At 33.6% G+C, this 20736-nt stretch overlaps 1 protein-coding gene across 2 annotated transcripts in view; it reads left to right on the top strand.

Moving 5' to 3' along the window:
* The window catches only part of LOC107020869 (NADH-cytochrome b5 reductase-like protein), a 16466-nt gene extending 10582 nt beyond the window's left edge, over positions 1-5884 (top strand). For both annotated transcript variants that reach the window (XM_015221393.2, XM_015221392.2), the window contains exons 9-13: positions 696-773; positions 1341-1430; positions 1515-1628; positions 5327-5395; positions 5489-5884. In XM_015221393.2, coding sequence (XP_015076879.1) covers positions 696-773; positions 1341-1430; positions 1515-1628; positions 5327-5395; positions 5489-5545 — 408 coding nt within the window. In that variant the 3' untranslated portion in view covers positions 5546-5884. The remainder of the gene's footprint in view (positions 1-695; positions 774-1340; positions 1431-1514; positions 1629-5326; positions 5396-5488) is intronic.
* Positions 5885-20736: the final 14852 nt, after the last annotated feature.

Below are 20736 nucleotides of genomic sequence, written 5' to 3'. Positions count from 1 at the left end.
CCCCCCCCCCCCTCTCTATATTATGGCTTTATATAACATATGAAACAAAAGAAAAGTCTATAAAAATGTTAACAGAGATTCCTCATCGGTTGATTAAGGCTACATATCTGCCCAATTTTTGGATGAGCTGAATTGAGCGGGTCACAATGGGCTAAGCTAAAAAAACTAGTGGGTCATTAACCCGCCAAAAGTTGGGCAGGTTGTGTAGATCATGTCTTTAATGGCTAATACTGTTATCACTATACCTTATCAACAAATTGAGCTGTTGATGAGAATTCAGAAAAAAACAATTCCTGTTGATAGTTACCTTTTATTTTTGTCGACAACGGGGGTGCCTGTATGAACCTATTCTAAAGAACTATTTGTTAAGTCTAGTTATACGCTGCTTGTCGTTAGCAGAAGTCAACTTTACCTGTGAATCATCATGTTTGACGACTTGACAATATCCAGAAATCTGGGATCTCTGCTTGATAAAGCTTGTGTTATGAATATGAGCATTAGGTTCTTTTGATTGAAATATGTAGGTGTTATTTAGCTTTATCAGGTTTAACTAGGTTACCTAGTGCAGTTTACTTACAATTCTCAGTAGACATTTCTATCAGATATCGATTAGGGCTGAATCGTGTGCTGTGCATCTATTCATGTGTATCTGGTCTTAAATATAATAGAACTCAAACTCATTCTTCCAATGACAGATTGCGGGGGGCAGTGGCATCACTCCTATGCTCCAGGTGATAGAGGCCATTCTTAAGAATCCTGATGATAATACTCAGGTATTGATTTGATCCAATATTTGTGCTGTCATCCACAACCACAAGTCAGTATCATAGGGTTATGCATCACTTTGGAACTTACCAAGTGAACCAACTGGATTGGAAGTCTTTCAGTTTCTGTTGGTTTTTTCACTTTCAAGATTTTGCTTTTTCGGGTTCTAATTCGAAAAGAACTTTAGCTTTACAAAAACATTCCTATTTATATATTCTAAATAATTATTAAATCTACCATTTAAGTATTGTAATTAAGTAGTGAAGGTGGGGCAGTTAATTTCTACAAATTTTAGGCAAATAAAGTTTGTAATATGAAGCAACCAATTATGTCCAAAGAGGTTAAACTGAAAAGCAATCGATACTATATCGGTTCAGTAATCTATTGAGTGAACTTATTAAATTGAACTTGATTAATTCAAATCCAACCTAACTGACCAAATCTAACTTAACTGACCAAATTCCACCCAGTAGCAAGATGTACTTTCCTGGCAGCATTTGCCCCTGATGTGTCTTAGCTAGTTTTCCCTTAATAACATGTAAACGAACACTCATGGGCCTTTTTTTACTTTTCAGGTCTCATTGGTTTATGCTAATTTGTCACCTGATGACATACTGCTAAAGAAGAAACTTGATGTACTTGCAGCCACCCATCCGAATCTCAAGGTAGTTGCAAAGTTTAATACAAAATATTGTTCTTCGGCCCTCTCTTTCCTGATTAAACCAACATGTGCTCTATGGAATATCCAGGTATTTTACACTGTAGATAATCCAACCAATGATTGGAGAGGCGGCATAGGTTACGTATCAAAGAACATGATTGTGAAAGGATTACCTCCGCCTGGTGATGATACACTTATTCTTGTAAGTTTTCTGAAAGAGGTTAAATTGTCAGTGCCTCTAAGGCCAAGCTGTTCAATTTCTTGTATGACATATTCATGCTTAGTCATTTGTTTTTTGCTATCTGGTCAAGGACTACGTACTGACTGATCAAGTTTTTTTCTTCAACATTGAGAACACAATTGATTGCACCCAAAATGGCTACTTAGGACTTGAAAGCTTTCTTCTAATCATCAACTATGTTTCTTGGACTATCCCAAAATTCTTGCCGCATCTGTGTCGGATTCTCCAAAATGCAGTATTTTGGAGTATCTGACATACCCCGGTTGACATTTTTGAAGAGTCCGCGCACCATAGATCACAAGAACTTGGAGTGCATTAAAGGAGCATTGAATGAAGCTTTCAAAAGTCATTAACATGCTTAAATGGATATCTACAATGAGTAGACCAATTAGAGAATAAATATGCACAAAGGAGTAAAGAGGGTTGCCGAAGAAGAAGACGACGACCACACAAGAGCCTTGACTTTGGCATCATCTTCTTGAATTCTATTTATGTCTAGGTTTGGCTTTGGGGGGGAATATGGGTAATTTCTGTAGACCCCAATGTAACCCTTACTATAAATAGCCTTCTGGTTTTAGTTCATTAGCTTTTGGGATGATTTTGTTGATGAAGATCCTGTATGAGTTATGGAGACGGGCTTTGGAGTCTTTTAAGGGTTCAGGTTGAGTTGAACAAGACAGAGTATTTGGAGTGTAAATTCTGTAGTTTGACGCATGAGGCAAACGTGGAAGTGATACTTGATACACAAATCCTCTCCAAGAGAGATTTTAGTATCTGGGCTCCTTGATCCAAGGAAATGGGGAGATCAATGATGATGTCATAGATCATATTGGTGCGACATGGATGAAATAAAGGCTTGCATCCAACATCTTGTGTGACAAGAGAGTACCATCAAAACTTATAGGTGAGTCCTAAAGAGTGGTGGTTGGATCGGCTTTGTTGTATGGGGCGGATCTACTGGCGGATATCCTCCTAATCCTACCGCTCCTAGTTAAGCACAAGTGTATCAAACGTTAGACCTATGAAATGGCAATTCAACCTAAGGGAGAAGAAATGTTGAACTCATACTTGAATTATTTGAAGAATTCAAGAGAGGTTCCATAGAAAACATAAGAATTCTCATATTTCACAAAATTTTCATCAACATCTTCCATAGACTAATGAGCTTAGACCTTAAGAAAATTATATATGCTAACGGTTATATTTGGTTGTACACATATGACTCAAAGCTAAAACAAGACCCACTAGATGAATTCAAGAAGATGGTGTGATCAACCAAGATTCTTGTTTGAAAGCCCTCGCTCCTTTTGCCGTGTTATTGTACTTCATTGTACATCTTCAATCTCCTAAGTCCTTTTCTCATTGTAAATATCTATTTAAACATGTTATGGACCTTGAAATCATCTTTTACTTGGGTTTGATGCACTTGAATCGAGGGTCTTTCAGAAACAACCTCTCTACCTATACGAGATAGTAGTGAGGTCTGCATACACTCCACCCTCCCTAGACACCATTTAGTGGGATTTCACCGGGTACGTTGTATGGACATTGAAGTATAGTCCCATGCTCCTTTAAACATTATAAGTTCTTGATGGCTTTTAGAGAAAATCGAGTACCAACAATCTCATGAGAAACATTGTAGACATAAAGCATATTCATCGGTTCAATGTGCATAGAGTTGTACCAAAGGTAATGAATGCGGAAGGAAGGCATTTTAGAAAAATTGACTTGGAAAATATATGTTTTAAATAGACAATAGCTAAAATGTGCGAGAAAACTAGCATAGTGGTGATAGGCCTGTGTGTCGAGCCTAAGCGTAGCCCAACCGAGCTTCTTACAATACCAAGTCGATCCGAGCTCAACCGAGCTTCTTAAATCACCGAGTCGAGCTGAGCTCAGTCAAGCTTTGTCAAAGTATAGCCAAGCTCAAGCCCTAGTTGACCCTATTGTGTAGTTCCTTGTAGTGCTATGCTGTTGAAGTAATTAAATTCATAATTAAATTTTTTGATTAAAAGAAATATATTCTACTGAAAGATTTAGGGCAAGACACAGGATTTCAGCTGGCACTTCTCATTTGTCTATGCTCCTAATAACAAAGAGGAAAGGGAAGTGGTATGGTGGGAGCTGGGAGAAAGGAGCCTATTTAATGGCCCTTGGGGATTGTTGGGGATTTTAATGTTGTGAGGTTCCTTTCTGAGAAGAACTGTAACAGAATCACCAAAGCTATGGAGGATTTTTCAGATTATATTGAGGATATGGAATTAGAAGACCCACCACTCAGATGTGGCAACTTTACTTAGAGAAAAGGAGATCGGCATGTCACAACGACAAGATTGGATAGGTTCCTATTTCAGAAGAATGAAAGATATCTTTCAACCGAAATACACCATTGATGTAAGTGCTATCTATGAAATGTTAACCTTCTTTTTTTAAAAAAAAAATGAAGAAATATAATATTGCTAGTTTAAATTGGTAAATGCATTCAGGTGTCATTAAATTATGTACATTATTAATTTAAATTAGAACTCAAATTCAAATGAGGTTAACTTAAAATTGAACATAGAATATAGCTTAAGGCAGAAGAAAAGAAGCAACAATTAATTCAGAAAAAATTGTATGATATTAAGTCTCATTGATTTTAATTCCTATTCTTTTTACACTTTGCACCACCCATATAGTAGTGTTATATAACAATATGCATAAAAAGTTTGATTACATCAAATGAATTAATGAAGTACAAGATTATAAATTTATTAAATTACTAATAATTGTTAAATTGACGTATTGCTAATTTCTTTAAGCTTAATGGATGATATTTTATTTAAAAATAATCATTACATGACTGGAGCAAGCCAACTGAGTTGAATCTAGCCTAGCTTGATCAGAGCAAACTTTTGACCAAACCGAGCCAAGTCGAGTCAAATTTTGATGGAAGCTGAGATGAGCCAAACCCCATGTTGGCTCAACTTGTTGCCAAGCCTAGCAATGAAGGTGAAATAGAGGAAGAGGATTAGAAGCAGAAGCTTTGTACAGGGCAGCGGAGTGAATGCTGAGGTACATCGACTAATACCATTTGGCATGATTGCACCTCAACAGGGCTAAACTTACAGAAGAGATGGAGATGAGTAAGAAGGGATTTGGAAAAGAAGAATGAAGAGAAAATAGATATTTCATTCATTTTGTCGTACTCCCAGTGATACTAATTACAGATTATATAGAACACAGAATTCTATGGAAAGGACTCGTGCAATTAACATTCTGACATCAGTAATATCTAACAACTAAAACAGGGTGCTGATGCAAAGAAGAAACAAAGGTTGAACTAAACTGTTTGTTCAAAACTAATTTGGTGGCCTGATTGTCATTATAGAAATCATATGCAACACTCGAGGTACTCCAGTATAAGTGGTAACTTGAATAATCGTAGCTGGTCGTTTGTTTAGTATTGTAGTATTTTGCTGTTCATGACGATTGTGGGGTGGGGGTGGGGTACTGTTATTGAATAGTTGGTGTTGTTGAGTAACTGGGTTAGGACAAACAATATGTGGTACACAACAAGAATGATGCAGTGCAAGAACGATTACTGATTTTCTGAATTTGTTATGAAATGACTCGAGATTTATTATGGGAATCATTGGAACTTTCTGTTGGTCTCCCAGGTATGTGGTCCTCCTGGGATGATAAGACATTTATCTGGGGAAAAGCCAAATCCTCGTGAGCAAGGCGAGGTATGTTATTCCATAGAGCGAAAAGAATTTAATTTTCTATTTGTTAGTATTCTGTGGTTGCCTCTAATGATATTTATGCTTCCTTTGTCACAGCTAACTGGATTACTCAAGGATGTGGGCTTTACAGAGAACATGGTTTACAAATTTTAACTCTGTGTTCCCTTACCTTTCATTGAATAAAAGGCTTGTTTTGAAGAAGCACAATACTAAAACATAAAGCAAGGGTTTGGATGAGTATTCATGAAGTTATCCGTATGTCGTTGTATAGATTATGTGAAATGAGAATTGATTTGGAACCGTCTAGAAAATACTCATTCTTGGGGAAAAATGAAAAACTTGATATCTTGCTGACCTATTAGTATTAAATTTTGCGGAGGTAAGTTTCTCTTTTATTTCATTTTCCTGTCCTTTTTATATTGCACATGTGGATAGAAAAGCAATATGGAACCGTTTTATGTTCCAACAGAACGTCATATTGATCTTGTATGATCATATTGTGCTCTTTCATTCTCTGTTTTTTTTTATTGGGTTTGATAAGCTGCTGAAAAGGAACTAATAATCCTTCATGTTTATGGTTCGTTCTCAATCTTTTTTTTTTGTTCGATTTCACATGTAACAATACCGAATTTTCGTTTCTTGCAATGCCATTTATTTTCATTAGATTAATTTAGTTTGAAAAATAAACAAAGATTTTGATTTAGTTATGATGATGTTTGGATTGAACAAGCGAAGGAGCAATCTTCTTTTCTTGTTTCTACCTTAACATAGAGGAAGGTGGCTAAACATTCTATACACTAAAACATGGATAAAATCAATATTTGAAAAATGGGGATATTAAATGAACCTTGCAAACGTGAATAAGTGCGAGTTTGGTACCTAGAGAGTGTAATTTTCAAGATATTGCACTAAAAGGGGCATGCCCCTAAAATATTACATTGGACAATAGGTTTTTCACCCTATGTTGTGGGAACTGCAAAATTTAGTTTATTCACGTTACTTTCCTCCGTTTCTTTAGTTCACTTGAAATTAAAACAAAATTTAAGGGGTTAACCAAATTCGATATTATTTTTTTTGCACTCCCAAAATATTGGGCTGAATAGCAAGGCTTTTGTTTTTGATAAAATAATAATAATTGAGGAATTGGCACATGCATGTAATTCTTTGATTGGATTAACATGTTTTAGCCAAATAATTATTTTGTAAATAAAAGTCAAGAATTGGCATTTAATAGTCATACGTGTAAATAATTTTTTATTAAAACTCTCTCAGCGCACATTAACAGTCATTTCACTAAGGTGCGTACTAGCAGTGAAGCTACGTAGCCACCGTGTTGGAATGGCTTGACGACGACCAAAGATGACAAGAGGTGAAGCTAGGATTATAAGTTTAGGCATTTTAAATTTTATTTATAATTATTAATTAATTTTGTTTGAGATTTATAAAATAATATATATATATATATATATATATATATATATATATAATTTTCTAGTACAAATATAGGGTTTATGAAAAAATTATTGGGTTTGTTCGAATTCATGAATCTCACCTAGCTCCGACTTTGACATATATATATAATTTTCTAGTACAAATATAGAGTTTATGAAAAAGTTATTGGGTATATTCGAATTCATGAACCTCACTAGATCCGACTCTGGCCGCAAGAAGATGACTACTGCAAAGACGCCCATTGCCCAACAACCAAGTACATGCGGACTGTACCTAGAAGTGTGAAAGGACTGAAAATGACAGTCACACGTCTACCACAGGAGGAGGTGACAACTGACAAAGGTTGAAGGAAAACACCCTACGACTCACGTGACCGGATGGTTGAAGCAGTGGTTGCTATAACTATCAAGATACCCCTCAAAGTTATCCGCATAATTCATTTAGACAACTTAACTAAGGCTTGTACCTATTGAATATTTAAATTGTTTGAGTTATGTACCTATTAAACACAAAATGTCGATATGACAAAAAAAAAATATTTTGCACGTACTTGAAGCGCGTGAAAGACTCAAAATAGTATTTTTAAAATTATTCTTTTTTACATTTTTTCTTCTTTTATTGACACTTGACATTATAATTAACTTTAAGATATTCATTTACACTTTTTTAAAAAAAGAAAAGCACCTCACCCCCCTACCCATTGTTTTATTTGAAAAAAAAATACTAGTTTATTAGTTTTAGACTAAAATGATTTAGAGTCGCCACTTAATTTTTAAAAAAAATCAAGATTTTTTTTTTCAAAAAGATTAAACAGTAAATCAATTGAAAACTTTAAGGGGTTCATATTAATGTTCTAGGAAGGATTTCAAAGCACCTAGAACATTTGCTAACATACAATTATCTTTAATTAACTTATTTGACTAAAATAGTTTAAACATATTTTGGAGAATAAACAATTTTAGAAGCTTAAAATAATCTCAAGGGAAAAATGAAAAATAAGATACTACTTACGTTAGTTATCTTTTTGCAAATATATTTTCAAAATCAAGTGAAAAGAATGCTTGCTTAATATTTTAGAAAATCAAATTGGAATGGCTTATTAGGACAATTGAATTGTAACAACCTTAATACTAATTAAACAGATAAGCATGCGAATAATGCAAGTCTGGTTTTCTGTTCATCTGAATTAGTATTTGGGTCGAATCTTGTTTTAGATTTTTGGCCCATTTGAGCTACTTGCACCTGTTCTAGAAATCTGATTTTTATTGGGTCTTAGGCCAAATTCTTTCATCTGTCCTAAGAAATAAAAAAAATAGTAACAATTAAAAGGGAAAAGGGTCTGATATACCCCTCAACTTTGTTATTTGGAGCTGATATACCCCTCGTTATAAAAGTGGCTCATATATGCCCTTACCGTAATACAAACGGCTCACATATACCCCTGCCGTTACAAAATGGCTCACATATACCCTTCATTTAACGGATTTTAAAAAATTAGTTTTAAATTTATATTTATTACTTCTAATTTTTTAAAAAAAAATTATTTAGGGGTATATATGATTCTTCTATCAAAGTTCAAGGTATATTTTAATTTTTTTCATACATAAATTATTTTTTGACTTCTTTTATTATAATTATTTGAATTTCTTATTCTTATTTTGTTTTTTCTTTCATTCCTTAGTATAAAGAATAAAAAATTAAACTATTTTTTTGTGTGTATTGTAATTTAATTTCGTATTCGAAGAAAAAAATTTGATCATCTACAATAAGTTTTACAAGAATATTAGTGAAACATAAATAAATTTGATTATCAAAATAATAATTATAAATTAGTCATTGAAACAAAAAAAAGTCAAAAAATATATGTTTGATGAGGATTAAATTTACTCATATGGGATTATATTTTTTAGAAAAAAATAATAAAAATTTAAATTAAAATTATTATTTTTTTCATTTCCGTTAGAGGAAAAGGGTATATGTGAGCCATTTGTTTACAAGTATGGGTATATATGAGCCACTTTCATAACAAGGGGTATATCAGCTCTAAATGACAAAGTCGAGGGGTATATCAGACCCTTTTCCCCAATTAAAATAACAAAGGTTTAGACCAAAAAAAAAAAAGAAATACAACTCAAAATAAAGGGATGGTGGTTTGGGCCCTCCAAATCTTGTATTTTCTTGTGTCCAAACAGCTGCACTTTTGACGTCTTTGACTCGGGAAAGGGTTGACTCAAGAATGGCTTTGGTCCTAAGTGGCCCAACTAATGATGCAAGAAAACGATTTGAAACCCAAGAGAATCCTCCGTAGTTGCTCACGATGAACAAAAGAAAATAAAACTAGTTAGTGTTGTAATATAGAAAATTGTAGAATCTAGAAAGGGTAGAATAGTCTTTCTTGCTTAAAGTTAGTTATAACTACTCTTCAATTTGTTAGTTACAAAAGTGGTTAATAGTTTGATGTGTAAAAGAGCTATATATATATAGCTCATTCTTGTACATGTTTTGGAGACTTAACAAATACATTACTCTTTCTTCTTCTTCTTAAACTGTTTCTTCTTCTTCATCTTAGCTCTTCCTAGCTGGTTTTCTTCTTCTTCTTACTGTCCTTAATCTTCCATCATTTACGAACATGGTATCAGAGCTACTGCTTCTCGGTAAACACTGATGAAGTTGGAGAATCCGCAGAATCCAAGAATCACGATAGATTCATAGATTCAAAATTTTTTTTTGGTTGAGAAATCACAAAACAAAGAATCAGTTACTGATTCACAAGTTTCTCAAGGTTTTTTGTTGAAAAGATCTTTAAGTTCAAGTTGTTGAATCATTAAGTTTCAAATCTCAAATGGCTATTGAAGAGGAAAATGCAGAGTCAGCCAGATCTTCACAAGCCATTTCTGGACAGAGTCAAGGTATCGATTATAACCATCCTTTGTTTCTTAATCCTACTGATGTTAGTGGTATGAGTATTATCTCGTTTCAACTGCTTGGTGTTGAGAATTACACTTTGTGGAGTAGATCTATTAAGATAGCTCTACTAGGAAGAAATAAGATGGGCTTGATTGATGGAACTGCTAGAAAGGAGATGTTTGGTAAAGAAATATGGGGGCAATGGGAAAGAGTGAATGCTATAGTGTTATCGTGGTTAATGAACTCTGTATCCAAGAGTTTACTGAGTGGTATTGCATTTGCTTCTACTGCCTTTGATGTTTGGACGGATCTAAAAGAAAGGTTTGATAGAGTAGATGGTTCTAGAACTTATAGTCTACACAAAGATATAACTTCACTACAGCAGGGTACTGTTTCTGTCTCTATGTATTATACAAAATTGAAAAGCTTGTGGGATGAGTTTGAAGTGTTGGTGCCATCACCTTGTTGTAACTGTGAAATATCCAAAGGTTTTGTTGCTCATATGAATAGGCAGAAGTTGTATCAGTTTCTAATGGGTTTAAATGACTCCTATCATCAAGCAAGAAGTCAAATCTTGATGATGGATCCATTACCATCAATTAACTATGCCTATGCTATGATAGTTGGTGATGAGAGTCAAAAGGCTGTAGTGAGTGGTGTTAATAGCATTTCAGCTGCTTTGGAGTCAGTTGCTCTATATTCTAAAGCAAGTAACAGCTCCAATATAAATCAGAAATTGAAAAGAAACACATTGTTAATATGTGATTTTTGCAAATGTAAGGGCCACAGCAAAGAATTTTGTTACAAGATTGTAGGCTATCCTCCTGATTTTAAGTCCAAAAGGAAAGTGCAAGGAACTTCTCCTACATATGGTAATACTGGTAGTAACAACTACAGTCAGGCACAATCAACTCGTGCAAATCTCACCTATGGAGTAAACACCAATGTTCCTCCACCAGGATGGGGGAATGTAACTGAACAGTATCAATCTTCATCAGAGAATTCAACTCCTAGTGTTAATAGAACATTGAGTCCAGCAGAGAAAGAGGTTCAACAGTTGCTTCAAGGATGTACATTTACAAAGGATCAATATGATCATATTCTACAAATGATTCAACAAAAGGCTGAGCCTACAACTTCTGTGTGTAATACTGTCAACAATACAGGTAAACCATATTTTGTTCCTTCACACAGTAATATGTGGATTATAGGTACTGGTGCAACAAACCATATGGTGTCTAGTTTGAATATGTTGACTAAAAATACTGTGCATGAACTTGAAGTCTCTAAGCCTGTATATCTACATATCAAATGTGCTTCACATACCTGATTTCAAGTATAACTTGTTATCAGTAAGTCAGATTACTAAAGAACTAGGGTGTTCTGTTACCTTTTTTCCTCATTTTTGTGTCTTCCAGGAACTCTACAGTGGGAAGGTGAAAGAAGTTGGTAAAGAGGAAGGAGGACTGTACTTGCTAATGAAGCATTTGACTACTCAGTATAATGATCAAGAAAAGGAAGTTGAGACTGCATTTGCTGCTCATGATGTCAAGGAGACAGATATGGCGTTATGGCATAAAAGATTGGGTCATGTATCATCAACAATACTTGCAAGAATGTTTTCAGTGAATAAGCAAAGTGCATGTAGCATTTCTAAGTGCCTTATATGTCCAATTGCTAAACAAACAAGGAATGTGTTTCCTAATAGTAGCATTAAGAGTACTACTTGTTTTGAGCTACTTCATGTTGATCTTTGGGGTCCTTATAATACACCAACTGTTGATGGCAAGAAGTATTTTCTTACAATTGTGGATGATTTTTCAAGAGTAACTTGGCTATTTTTACTCTCACATAAATCTGCTGTGTGTGTTTCCATTAGATGGTTTCTACAATATGTTCAAACTCAATTTGCTAAGAGAGTTAAAGTGTTGAGAACTGATAATGGGACTGAGTTTGTAAACTCAGAATGTCACAAGCTATTTACAGAATTGGGAATCTTACATCAAAGGTCATGTCCATACACTCCTCAGCAAAATGGGGTTGCTGAGAGAAAGCATAGACATCTACTTGAAGTTACCAGAGCTTTGAGACTTCAAGCTCAAATTCCTATCAGATATTGGGGTCAGTGTTTGTTAGCTGCAGCATATATCATTAATAGGCTACCAAGTAGTGTTCTACAGTTTAATACCCCTTATGAAAGGTTGTATGGTAGTAAACCATCAATATCTCATGTCAAAACTCTAGGATGTTTGTGTTTTGCTAAAAATCTAACACAACATGATAAGTTGATGTCTAGATCAAGACCAGCAGTACTTATGGGTTATTCAGAGTTACAAAAGGGATATCTACTTCTTGATCTAACTGATAAATCATTCTTCACAAGTAGGGATGTGGTGTTTAGAGAAGATGTGTTTCCATTTTCAAAGATAGATTCTTCATTACAAGAAAGAGTGTTTGTAGATCCTATGCAAATTTCAGACATGTTAAGTAGTGAGGTACAGTGTATAAATCCTGTGATTTCCAGGTATCCTTCTACTACTGTGTCTCATGATGATAGTGTATCTCATGAGACTCATAATTTGTCTTCTATCGATGAGACAGAACAAGCTCAAACTGATGGTGTGGTAGACAATGAGATGAATCAAGTATCTGCAACTACTAATAGAAGATCTACTAGACAGAAACTCAAACCAACTTGGATGAAGGATTTTGTATCCTTGAATGTTAACAAAGATGTTATGTACTCTTTAGGCAAGTACATGAGCTATGCTCATCTTTCTCCTACATATCAAAGCTATATTGCAGCCACCTCTGTTATTAAAGAACCTGAGTCCTATTCAGAAGCTGCTCAAGATAAAAGATGGATAGAAGCCATGCAACAGGAAATTCAAGCACTAGAAAGTAATCATACTTGGGAACTTTCTGATTTGCCAAAGGGAAAGAAGGCTATTGGATGTAGATGGATTTATAAGGTTAAATACAAATCATCAGGAGAGATAGAGAGACTCAAAGCAAGGCTAGTAGCTAAAGGCTATTCTCAACAAGAAGGAATAGATTACAAGGAGACATTCTCACCTGTGGTTAAAATGGTGACAGTCAGAACTATTGTTTCTATTGCAGCAGCTAGGCATTGGCATATTCATCAAATGGATGTATTCAATGCCTTTCTTCAAGGTGATTTGGATGATGAAATTTATATGCAACTACCTCAGGGATTTATTGGTCAAGGGGAGAAAGTTTGTAGACTAACAAAGTCCCTATATGGGCTGAAACAAGCTCCAAGGCAATGGAATCAAAAGCTTACTGAAGCTCTTAGCAATCTCAAGTTCAAACAAAGCCAACATGATTATTCCTTGTTTATTAATCAGTCAGAAGAGGGGACTATATTAGTATTGGTGTATGTTGATGACATGCTAATTACTGGCAGTAGTCTTAAACTAATAGAAGAAACAAAAAAGGCTCTACAACAAGTTTTCAAGATGAAAGATTTAGGAGAGTTGAAATACTTTCTGGGCATTGAGTTTACTAGATCAGCAGCTGGTATAGTAATGCATCAAAGGAAATATACACTGGAACTTATAGCTGAAGTTGGATTGACAGCAGCTAAGCCTGCAGGAACACCTATTGACATCAATGTCAAACTAACATCTAAACTATATGATGAGCAGGTGAAGCAAACAGAATCAGATGATCCTCTGATTGATCAAACATCATATCAGAAGATAATAGGCAAATTGTTGTATTTGAATATGACAAGACCAGATATATCTTTCAGTACTCAGACACTGAGTCAATTTTTACAGCAACCAAAAAGGTCTCATATGGATGCTGCATTAAGGGTAATCAGATACCTAAAGAATCAACCTGGTCAAGGACTGTTATTGGCAAGTGATTCAGATGGACAAGTTACTGCATTTTGTGATGCTGATTGGGCATCTTGTCCACTCACTAGGAAGTCTGTGACAGGGTATATGGTTAAGATTGGTAGATCATTAATATCATGGAAGGCAAAGAAGCAAACAACAGTGTCAAGAAGCTCAGCTGAAGCTGAGTATAGAAGCTTGGCTTCAACTGTTTCAGAATTGGTGTGGCTGCTGGGATTGTTGAAGGAAGTAGGTATTAAGGTTCAAGTACCAGTCCAAGTTTACAGTGATAGCAAGGCTGCTATTCAGATAGCTGCCAATCCAGTATACCATGAAAGGACCAAACATATTGAAATCGACTGCCATTTCATAAGAGAAAAGTTACAAAAAGGACTGATTAAAGTGGAGTATATTCATACCAAAGAACAGCCGGCTGATGTATTGACCAAAGGGTTATCTAGACTACAACATGAACATTTGTTATCCAAGCTAGGGGTTTTGAATATCTTTGCACCTCCTAGCTTGAAGGGGAGTGTTGTAATATAGAAAATTGTAGAATCTAGAAAGGGTAGAATAGTCTTTCTTGCTTAAAGTTAGTTATAACTACTCTTCAATTTGTTAGTTACAAAAGTGGTTAATAGTTTGATGTGTAAAAGAGCTATATATATATAGCTCATTCTTGTACATGTTTTGGAGACTTAACAAATACATTACTCTTTCTTCTTCTTCTTAAACTGTTTCTTCTTCTTCATCTTAGCTCTTCCTAGCTGGTTTTCTTCTTCTTCTTACTGTCCTTAATCTTCCATCATTTACGAACAGTTAGCAAAGGAAAAAATAAATCTGTGATGAGTAAGAAATTATTAACTCTCAAAATAAATTCATATAAGACAAATATGATAATATAACCAACTTTATATTTTTATTTTCAAAATAAAAGAAAAGAGTATCAGTAAGGTAGCATCCAACAAATAGATAGCATGTATATAACAGACTCAAAGAGTTAACCTTCATATTCAAACCAAGTAACACAATCTCAAGAACAATTACTATTGAGTAATCAATTCACAGAGTGGACTAAATGTCAATAGACGGTAGTAGTCATATAACAAACAACCATTAATCAATATAAACTTAGGACAGGAAGAACAAGACATCAAAGCATGGATTCTCAGGGAAGTTTCAGGCTAATATCTACAGTGAAATGGGACAACAACTACCCTAGATATTAAAACCAATTTAAACGCTCATTTAGCTCTTAACAAATGCACACTATAACACACTAATTCGATATGTCTAAAGAAAAATATATTTCAATATGATGCCTAGACTTGGATGTCATTGAGAAATCCAAACAAGTTTAAGCAATTAGAGGTCGATAACAAGTCCATCGCAGGTAGAAAATAAGCTTCAAACAAGTTCATGCCCTCATGATTTTGAACAAAACACTCAGACCATAAGTAACTATATATATGAGAACCAAGCACGCAAACATACTCTGCTAATAACAAAAAGACCAAAACATGCTTCTCATGATTGAAATCGATATCACCGAGTTTAACAAGAACAACTGAGGTTAAGAGAAATCTAAAATCTTAAGAAATAGGCCGACAACAAGTAGACATACAATTATAACATGAATGCACATAATTGATTCAAGCGCAATACTCTAAGTGATAAGACGAACAGAAGCTTAGAAGATGGAGGAAGAGCACATGTTTTCAACCTTTTCTTTTTTTTTTAAAACCTTTTCTTCCAACCCAGAAAAAGACGTGGGGTTTATATAGGAGAAACTAAGGGTGATAATGGGTGGAAACACTACAACAAAAACAACTTTTAGCGGCATTAAATATTGACACTATGAAGAATGGTCTTTATCGACATTAGTTAAGTGTTATTAGAACCAATGTCGCTAAAGGTTTTAGGGACATATACACGAGTGACAATTGCCGCAAAAAATACATATTTAGCGATAGTTAAAAATTAAATGCCCTAATGATCATTTTTGTTATAGTGAAATCAGGTGAATTTTGAGTTTAGAGGATAAAGATTGCTGGATTTAACACAATCTTGTACAAATTCCTCAACGGAAAAATGAAGATAGTTGTCTGATTGAGGCGCAAGATCGAGACACCTGAAAAAAATCGAGTACGGCTGGATTGCTGGGTCGGGTATTTGTTGGAGTTGGGTTTGGAACTTGCTGTGAATGAGAAGAAGAAAACGTACAACGATCGTGGTGTCTTTTGGTATTGCTGTACGTATTACTATTATTTTTGGGTAATGTTTTGGAATGAGTTTCTTCAGAGAATTGGATTTGGGGTTACTTGTGCATCATCCCAAATATTTACCTAAAAAAATAAAATCTTTTGAGATGATTTCAAATATTCATATTATCACATAATTAGGGAAAATGCACAAGTATTTCCTCAATTTATGCTCGAAATTTGAGAGAGGCTTATACTATACTAAGGTCCTATTACCCCTGAACTTATTTTATAAATTATTTTTCTACCCTTTTTCGGCCTACGTGGTACTAACTTGAAAAAAAAAGTCAATCAACGTTGGGCCCACAAGATAGTTCCACGTAGGCCCAAAAGGGTAGAAAATTATTAATAAAATAAGTTTATGGGGGTAATAAGACCTTAATCTAGTATAAGTATGTCTCTGAGATTTTGGGCATAAGTTGAGGGGTACTTGTGTATTATCCCACATAATTATACACATTATTGTAAAAAAATACATTATTTTTTTAAAAAAATAATATAAAATTAACGAAAACCGCTTAAAGTAGCTTTGAAAAGTGTTTGAGTTTTACAAGGGCCTAATTATTCTAAATCGTTTGAAAATTGTTCATAGATTAATTATTATTGGGGAGGATTAAAATTGAGTGTCAACATCTATCATCTTCTTCATAATTTAATTTGCAACATTTTCTTCATTTTAGCTCCAACATTGTTTTTCTTTCTTTTTTATAAAAAAGGAATACTATTTCTTCCAATGAAGATAAATGAAAATCCATTATTAAGATTTGAAACCCTATGATTTGTTTCAAATCTCATAAAAACAAGGAACAATATAAAGAAGAAGAAGAAGAAGAAGAAGAAGAAAGCGGATAAATGATTTTTACATATAAAAAAAGTTAGACGATATTTGTATATCACAATTTTCGAATAAAGATTTTTACTCAAATTCATATATAAACCCATTACATTTATCAAAAATGATATTAAAATGATATTAAAGTATCTGAAATAATTAATTTTTGAGCTATCAATTTCATTTTGTCATCGATGTAGAAACGAATAAGCGGCGATAAAATTCTCTTTCCTCCTGCACTCTTAGAATGTGTGTATATATATATATACACACACACACACATATTATTATTACTACTATTATTTTTAAAAAGAAGTTAATCTTGAAGTTATTTGAAAAGAATAAGGTTTTGCGATTTGAGAAAGAATGTGTTTTGGAAAGAAGATGAAGATGAAAGGGGGATAGGTGGGGTTGGGGTTGAGTAGAATAGGTTGACATTTTTATTTTTTTATTTTTTCTTTTCAAATAATTAGATATAACATGTATTTGAAATAATTTTAAACAAAATTATTTTCTTTTTATATTTTTTGGGGCCCAATGCCACATGTTACTTTTTACTTAGCCATTTTGCCATGCCACCGCAAATGTATCACATAATCTTCAAAAAAATTTACTGATTATAAAAAAATGTCTAATAGGAACAATTTTTGAATAGGTAAAAGTATTCAATAGGTATTAGTCTTAATTAGTTGAGGTGACTAAGTGAATTACGCAAACAATTTTAAGGGGTCGCTGATGACTTAAGCCTTATATTTTTCTCACCATGGATCTCTGGGATTCGTTATTTTATTTTTATATTAAGTTCATTGTTTGAATTTTAGTGATAAGTTAGTAGTATTTGATTTTTATTTTTTAATTAGGAATTATATCTAAAAATGTATGTCTCTAAATTATTAATAAAATAATTCGCTTTGATAATACAACAGTATTCTCTCTCAAAGTCTTTCTCTGTTATTTTCTTAATTTCTTTATTTAAAAAATCAACAATTGGTATTTCTATCCTTCTTATTGAGGTTTCTATGAGGAGAACAATAGATTTTGAAAATAGTTTTTCACGAATGACTCCTCTTATTTTTTATGGTGAGAATTATCAACTATGAGATGTGAAAATGAAAACTTACTTGAGACTCTTGATCTTTGGAAACTCGTGAAAGAGGATTATGAAATTAATCCACTGCCAAATAATTCCACCGTGACCTAAATCAAGAGTCACATTGTTGTTTCGCCAACTGTTTTATGAAAATCATGACTCTCACATCATCAAAAGAAATTTGGAATTATCTGAAGAAAGAATATGTTGGAGATGAAAGAATATGATGAATGAAGGTATTAAATTTAATTAGAAAATTTGAATTGCAGAGAATAAAAGAGTCAGAAACTGTCGAGGAACACTCTGTCAGATTGCTTGATATTGTCAATAAGGTAAGATTACTAGGAATTGAATTTAAAGATACAAGGATTGCTGAAATAGTTCTTGTTACAGCACGCAAAAGATATGAAACATGTATTACAACTTTTGAAAACACACATGATCTAAAATTATCATGTCAGAATTGTTAAATTCTTTGCGGACACAGAAACAAAGAAGGCTTATGAGACAAGATGACATGGTTGAAGGAGCATTAATAGTCATCCACAAAACTCAAAGCAAGGGTAAGTTATTGAAGAATTTTCCACCTTGTCAGCATTGTGGCATAAATGGACATCCTCCACATAAATGTTGGAAGGGGTCATATGCACAATGCACAATGCAAATATGCAAATAACTTGGTCATGAAGCTGTGATTTGCAAAAGCAAATTTCAAAAAGATGAAACAATTGACCAAGTCACTACTGAAGAAGAAGACCATTTATTTGTGGCAACTTGTTTATCAACCAAAAAATATGATTTTTGAATCATTGATAATGGTTATACAAAACCACATGACATATGAAAGAATTCTTTTTAAAGAGTTCATTCTTATGAAAAATAAGAAAGCCAAAATTAAAAATGGTGATTGTATTCCTACAAAAGAAAAAGGATATGTTGCAATTAAAATAAATTGAGACACAAAATAATTTTCGATTTGTTTTTTATGTGTCTGATATTGGTAAAAGATTGTTTAGTGTTGGTCAGTTAATAGAAAAAGAATTTAAATTATTATTTGGAGATAAATATTATCGAAATCTTGATTCTACTAAGAGAGATTTTACAAGTTGAAATGCGAGTTAAGAGCTTCTCATTTAATCCAACAAAAGGTGCACACATGCCTTGCTAGACAAAAGATGAATTGACAGACTTGTTCACAAGGTCAATTTCATTCGAGATTAAAATCTACAATTCCGAATACAAGGAGTGTTGAGAATATGTCTCAGGATATTGCATAAATAAAACAGTTAGCTGCTGTTAGAGTTTTAAAATTATTCTTTTAGAGTCTTGTGTGACTTGAATTTATGAGTTAATTCTTTATTTAAATTTTACTAATAAGTTACTAGCATATTTTTCTATTTTTTAGTTAGGAAATAATGTATGTCTCTGAATTATTAATAAGTAATTCCTTTTCTGTCAAAGTCTTTCTCTGTTATTTTCTTAATTTCTTTATTAAAAGAACCAACAGAAACCCCATATGTGCACTACGGAGTTAGAACTCATATCATGCGCTAGGGTACTAGTGGAGATTAATGTTACATGATCATTACCAAAGGTTGCAAGAGTAATGGATCCAAGCGATACTCTGTTTAAACAAAAGGTTATCTATGACTGAAAACCTCATGTAGTATTGCCCAAATTGTTGCCAAATTGGGCATCTTTGCAAAAGCCAACCACCTCAACCTAAAGTTAAACAAGTCGGTCCACAGGCAGGACAAAAGAAGGTGAAACAAGTGTGGAATGCCAAGGACAACAAGGATCATGCACACCAACAAACCTCCTTCTAAGCTCACAAGTTGTGCCTATAGAGGTCCCTACCCCTATACAACCTGAGACAATGGACAAATACAAAAGGAAATCAGTTGTGAAGGGGAAAAGCCTGGCTTATATGAGGAGGATATTGCCACAATGAGTGAATTTAATACTCTTATGGATAACACTTTCCAACAAACCATTTAACTATATGGCTGATAGAGGTCAGCATAGTGGAGGATCAACATGGAAGATCCCCAAATCATAAAAAAAAGTCCTTATGAAGGTTGCAACATGGAATATAAGGGGATTCAGCAAGCTATTTAAACATAAGAATAGAGAAAATTCCAAAAATAGCAAACATACCAGGCATAATAAGACTTTATAACTATAGTTTTCATAATTGCGCTCCATAGCTATAGTTTTGCTTGCTACAGAAACTACAATGGTATGTTTTTACCTATTTGTATATTTTGTTGTGAATATACAAATAAGGTAAGTATCTAAATTCTGTAATTATATAGTTAGGAATTTTTGATAACTTTTTTTGTATATTTCTCTTGCCAAGATACAGATAGGGTAATTTATTAAGATTTTTCATAAATCATATACAAATAGTTATGGTAAGCATTTATAAATTTTGAATATTCACTATTAGAAATCGATTTATACAAATTCTAAATTTAAAAAACCAGGTTAATAGTAAGATCAACGATATTGTAGCTATGAATTAGAATTTCCCTAAACAATAGGGGTATAACATTTAATATGATTTGAATGTTTGCTCTGCACAATTTTCTCTAATGAATATCCAAAATAATAGAGAGGAACATATTGATCTTATTGTTATTGTTGAGTATAAAGTTAGTAGGAAACATGCTAGTAAAATAATTCAGAAGGTTGCTCCTGGATAGTCGTGGTATCATAACTATTTGGTCTCTGAAAGAGGTAGAATCTGGATATTATGGAACCCCAGTATAGTCAACATAAACTGTACTACACACCCACAATCAAATAATACACTACATAGTGACTACACCACAATAGAAGATACGAAAGGATTGTGGGCTGCGATTGACACACTATCATCTAGCATTGGATCTCCTGTCTCATATCAATTAAGAGGGGTCATGGAAAGAACAGGTTCA

Source organism: Solanum pennellii, chromosome 5 (genome assembly GCF_001406875.1).
Source record: "Solanum pennellii chromosome 5, SPENNV200".
NCBI lineage: Eukaryota > Viridiplantae > Streptophyta > Magnoliopsida > Solanales > Solanaceae > Solanum > Solanum pennellii.
Note: the sequence above shows the minus strand (reverse complement) of the source record. Positions and strands in the feature narration are given on the sequence as shown.